The sequence below is a fragment of the Adiantum capillus-veneris genome, chromosome 17 (assembly GCF_014529385.1).
Source record: "Adiantum capillus-veneris isolate H3 chromosome 17, ASM1452938v2, whole genome shotgun sequence".
Lineage (NCBI taxonomy): Eukaryota > Viridiplantae > Streptophyta > Polypodiopsida > Polypodiales > Pteridaceae > Adiantum > Adiantum capillus-veneris.
In genome coordinates, this window is record NC_140947.1 from 109,198,815 (window position 1) to 109,204,518 (window position 5,704).

General features: G+C 40.0%; 1 protein-coding gene across 1 annotated transcript; it reads right to left on the reverse strand.

Annotated features, from left to right (window-relative positions):
* Positions 1 to 4,886: 4,886 nt before the first annotated feature.
* On the reverse strand, positions 4,887 to 5,255 carry LOC147437857 (uncharacterized). Its single transcript, XM_086486626.1, has one exon. The coding sequence runs from the start codon at positions 5,253 to 5,255 to the stop codon at positions 4,887 to 4,889; it is 369 nt and encodes a 122-aa protein (XP_086342752.1).
* Between the last annotated feature and the right edge of the window lie 449 nt (positions 5,256 to 5,704).

Sequence of the window (5,704 nt, forward strand, 5' to 3'; positions counted from 1 at the left end):
GTGGCTACGATGATATTACTGCTAAAGATAGCTACCGGTTTAGTCGTGGTAGCTACCATTCTCCCATGGAAGTCCTTCTGGTAGTAAGGTAGTTATCACTGTCATCAAGGTAGCTACCAATGTAATGATGGTAGCTGCACTTATGGTAATGGTAGGTACCCTTATGGTACTAGTAGCCACTATTACACTAGGAGCTACCAAGGTGACAATGGTAGCTACGAGTCTCATAGTGGTAGATCTCCCATGTGTCTTTATCAAGGTAGCTACCAGTCTCATAGTGGTAGAGCTCCCAAGTGTGTCTTTATCAAGGTAGCTACCAAGATGATAGTGGTCGCTATACTAGACAGTCATGGTTACCTTGGTAGAGTAATAGCAACCATTACTAGCATAATATCCACCTTTGCATAATTAGTTGGCATGATACTCCTTGAAAATGTTACTACTTGGCTCTGATTAAGTTAACTACCACTATCATCTTGGTAGCAACCAAACTAGCATTAGTTACTACCTTGTGTTGGTAGAGTGATAACTACCATTTTCAACCTATCAGTCACCTTTCCTTAGTGTTAGCTTCCATGCTAGTCCTAGGAAAGGTTGTTGCTAGGCTTTCATTATATTAACCACCACTGTTAGCCTGCTTGCTACAAGGCTAGCACTGGTAGCTACTAGTGTCATCTTGGTAGGTCAATCAGCCAGCTACCAAATAACATTAGTAGCTATCAGGATATGATTGGTAACTTCTAGGATAGCATTGGTAGCCACCTGCATAGTACTGGTAGCTCTCATTGCTATCCTGGTAGCTACCACTATAATGTTGTAGCCACATGTAACTTGAGGCAGTGTCCTGGTAGCTATCACTATAATGTTGTAGCCACATGTAGAGGCAATGTCCTGGTAGCTACCACTGTAATGTTGTAGCCATATGTAACTTGAGGTATTGTCCTTAATTCCTTAATACTTGTCATGCCAAAAGAGGTTGAGCTTACCAAAAGCTGGAGATTGTAGGTGGTAACAATTGTGACGAAAAATTTCCGAAGGTGCACATATAAGTTGAGAAGGAAGGTGTGTTAAACCAAGATAGTTCTGTTTTTTCCTTAAGGCAGATAATAATGTTGAAAGTTTAATCATGCTTTTTGCTTGTTTCTTGCAAATGAGTGTACCAAAAAGCCTAGAGAGGATGGAGAAGGGCCAACAAAGGCATTGAAGGACCACACGAAGAAAGAATAGAGAATATTTCCAAAGATGTTGGAAGAAATGGTGCTACTTCCATAGTTAGAACCCATTTTGGCATTTCCTAAAGCCTATCACCTTTTTTTGTCTTTCTAATAGCTTTCCATTTCCTGTGTATTATGAAAGCCAAAATTCAATCTTTCATGTTCGGACTATCGTTGTCAGTATTGGGCCCTATTTATAATCTTCTGACTAGACTTCTTATAGATTATACATTGTAACAACTATCACAACAAGTATGCCTAGAGTTACCAATCCAACCACATGCTAAGTTAGACATTGTTCCCGCCATCTATTGTTCGTGCCATCTATATTGCTTCCCCCTTTTCTTTGAATTTTGGTATAACCCAAAAATTCCTAATTCTAATTAAAACTAGAAATTCTAATTAAAACTAGAAATTCTAATTAAAAACCTTACCCTTTACTTTCAACATCTCTTAGGATGGGTTCACAGCTGGGCAACAGAAGAGACCCCTGCTCAAAGGCGCTTCCAGGCAGAAGTATGCAAACCAGCTGTTCACAAAAGGCAAAACTTTTGCGAAAAAGTGTGAGCTTATTATGTGGAGGCTAGAAATTCAAACCATTGACTGCGTGTTGTGGTTGTAAGGGCGAAGCTTGCTGGTCATCATATCGTTCACACATTTGAGCATGTCTTCTATAGCGTTTGTGAGAACTGTTACAATTGGGCCCACTTGTGCTGACACAGTGGATGTAGTTAGCTCATTCTATGTATCTTTAGCAATGCTCTCCTCGTTGAGATCTCACATTTATTTAAGTCAATCGCGTCCAAACCGCATGCTTCCTAAGTTAGGTGTTTTTTGCTGTACAAAATAGCATGCAAATCTTTGTTCAATAATCCCTCCAAAAATAGTGAGACAAGTCTTTCCTCGGTTGGGATTTTCAACATCGAACATTTGTCTATATATTATCTCATATCCGACTCACATTGTCTTTGACAATTTCTCCTTGTTTTTGTTTGAAACTTTAGATTTGCGCCACTATACTATGTTTGATTCTCATTTTTTAACAAGCACCAACAAATCTCATTGCCAAAGTTGATAAATCGGTTATCGATTTAGGAGGTATGGTCTAGAACCAACTTTAAGGATTTTCCCTCTAGGGTCATTCCAAACCCCTCAAATTGTGTATGAAAGTCGGTTATGCACTCACCTCTCAAAACCTGTTTGAAGTTCGCTAAGTGGTCATACCGATCCCCTGACCCATTGTTCTTTTTGACCCATTTTTGGAAGTCTATTGGTCTGACTCTACGGTTATGCTCAGCATCTGCTCTCTCTCTCTTCTAGTAGGAGTTTTTTCCCATTAAACTGTCAAACCGTTTGTTTGGTAGATGTGACTCATGTGGACCTCTCTTTGTCCTAGTGTCACCCATTCTTTCCCTGTTATAGGTGGTTTCTAAATTTCTTCCCGGTTCCATCATTGAGGTGATTGTCCCTAGCTGTGCTTCCTCGTTGATTGATCGTATTATCATTACCTCTATCATTTGGACCTCCATTATGTTTAATTTCATGTACCATTTGTGTAATCACTTCTCGGATGCAATGTCCTTGGTATTTGGTATGTTCAATCTCCTTATGGAAGTCATCATAACAAAATAAAGAGATGGACCGCTAGTTCTGCTAAGCCCTTCTCCTTGATCTTGAAATCATACATATCTTCAAGGGTGTCAATAGTTTTGGTGGTTTGGCATGGGTAGTCCATATCAAATCTGTGACATTTTTGGCTTCCCAACAATAGACTCCAAGCCTAGGGTTGTCAGTGGGTATGAGTTTCAAAGGTTTCATATCTATCAAGTCATATCCTTCTAATTCTAGCACAAGAGGTCCTTCTTTCATAGCCTTATTAGGAATCATAGTATCACTCTCCAATCCCCATTTTTCTACTAAATCAAGATCATGTATCTTGAGGTATTGCACCCCATTTCGGTCCATATAGAAGTTGTCCTATTTTTATGTCCTAACCTCCTCTTCAAACTCGATGGCATGTTCATCTATCCTTACTACAAATTCCTCGCTAGGAACCAAGTAAATCTGGGCTTTGTAATTGTTGGTTTTGAAGAAGGTCAAGGTATGCTTGAACTTGAGAGAGGTCTCACCTCCTGATTGAGTAGAAAAAGAAGACATCTCAGAGCTTGAGTCAGAATAAGTCTCTGACACGTCTTTCACAATAGTTTCTAATGGTCTCCCTTGGGTTACACTCTCTTCTGTTGATGATGTGCTCCTATTCTCTCTTAAGGTATCCAAGTTTTCCAAAACTCTACTAGATCTTAAGTTCATATATGGATCACACAACTTAATTGGAAAGATACTTCAAACCTAGAAAGTTGCCCTTAGTTTTAGACATTGTACTTCCGCTCCTTGTCTCGTCCTTTTTTGCAAAGGCGTAATTCCCTACACACTAGCACTTCAAACCATATGTGATTTCAAAATTGTCAATCTGAAGTCACAAAATATCTAAAAATTTCATTTTTCCAAGCACTAGACACACACAATATGCCCCAAATTTAAAAGTTTTCTTAGGCTATCTTAGGCGTGCCTAAGAGAGCTGCACTTGTCTATGGAGGTAAATTCAACTTTTATAACATGGATGGGGTCCCCACATCTTGACAAAGATAATCTTGGTCTCAATTTCACAAAATGTCCTCTTGGTGAGAAATTTATCTTCGGTGTCCTTAAGATAAATCTTCTCTATTTTAGCATTTTTTTGCCCAATGTGACTTGTGTAGGTTTCTATATCACTATAAAGAGAGTGAGGTCTTTACCGCGCAGCATGACAGCCGTGTCAAGATGAGAAAGAGTGGAAAGAAGAGGCGTGGGGGAAGAGAGAGACTACAAATGTTGTTTTGCTGCGGCTTTTGCCTAGCTGATTGCCACGCAAATAGCTGTAGACTTTGCCGCGTAGATAGCTTTAGCATTTGTCTCGCTTATAGACTCTTAGATACCCTATTATGAATATAATATACCCCTTATGATATACCCATCCATATCTCTCCTTATATAATACAAAATATACAATAAAAAGTACTTTCATTTTGTATCCTCTCTATATACTATAGTTATGTACTTGCTCTCCTCAAAAGAAATTCATTTAATTTTAGAATTCCATTGGAATATTTTATTCCCCCTTCCCCCCTCTCCCCCTCCTACCTGAAAATTTCACATCAGCAGAGACTGCTCGCCTCGTCGCCCTCACCAATTATCTACCTTGCATTCCCTTCCAACCCTCTGTGCTAGCTTAGTCCTTTGTGAGCCCTCTCCTCCCTCCCCCCTTGCACAATATGCTTTTTTCATCCGCGTCCTCCCTTGTCTCGCCCACACGTACTTCCTAGCGATTCATCCCTCTGCAAAGACCACCTCACCTCAGCTCGCCTTGTTGCTGCTCCTCCCATCTACAAATGAACGAGCCATAGAGAGAGAGAGAGAGAGAGAGAGAGAGAGAGAGAGAGAGAGAGAGAGAGAGAGAGAGAGAGAGAGAGAGAGAGAGAGAGAGAGAGAGAGAGAGAGAGAGAGAGAGAGAGAGATCAAATAAATGTGCTACAATGTGTGCTAGCAGAAGATCATTAACAAGGCATTCACAAAATCAAGTGATTGACATTAGCTACAACATCCTCATTACGATGCATTAAAACATGGCCTTGATTAATCATCCACTACATCGTCATCTGCTAGTTCCATAGCCATGACGCGGTCTATGTGGAGTCCCAGTTCATCAAAATCAACATAGGGATCGAAACGATCATCCTCATCATCATTCTCTTCTTCTAGCTCTTCATCCTCTTCTTCATCTTGTATGTAGGTTTGCTCTTCTTCATCGACGTCATTCTCATTTGCTTCGTCAAGCAATTGTGTTGGAAGTTTGTTACCTTCTATGCCTGCTTCATCATCATCATCGTTGTGTTCGTCCACAATGGTTCCTATGTTTGCTGCATCATCTAGTATACATCTTGCTCTTGGCGTGACTTGTATGGAAAACCAATACCTTTGTTCATAAATACTTGGAAGATACATCGCTTGCTCAACTTTTTGGAGAGATGTAGATATCACTTGTGCCCGTATGGAACCTCGTAGAGTCCACCATGTAGATACCACTTTCATGTCTAGATGAGATGCCCACAGACCACTTCACATCGAACACATACTTTCGAAAAGTTTGAAAATCTAATTGGCAGATTCTTTGGATAACTCCACAATATCTATTTTTCATATCGTTTTTGAGTTTGCGCATCAAAATTTCCCATTACTCCACTATCATTTGTCATTTGCTTTTTGTCTACATTATCAGTTCCAAAGTGCCTTCCTTCATGCCACATCGAGTTGAACATTGTTGCCTGTTGAAAGTAGAACAAGTTTGAGTATAGGTAGCTATATGTGCATAATGAGTTTGATTAGCAGTTACCTTTGGTCAACAACCTCGTGCATACTCCCACTCCTCATTGCTAACATGGTCACCATTAGCT

What these genes read in the sequence shown, in the direction of transcription:
- LOC147437857 (XM_086486626.1), bottom strand. Translation starts at nt 5,255, where the DNA reads ATGTATCTTCCAAGTATTTATGAACAAAGGTATTGGTTTTCCATACAA.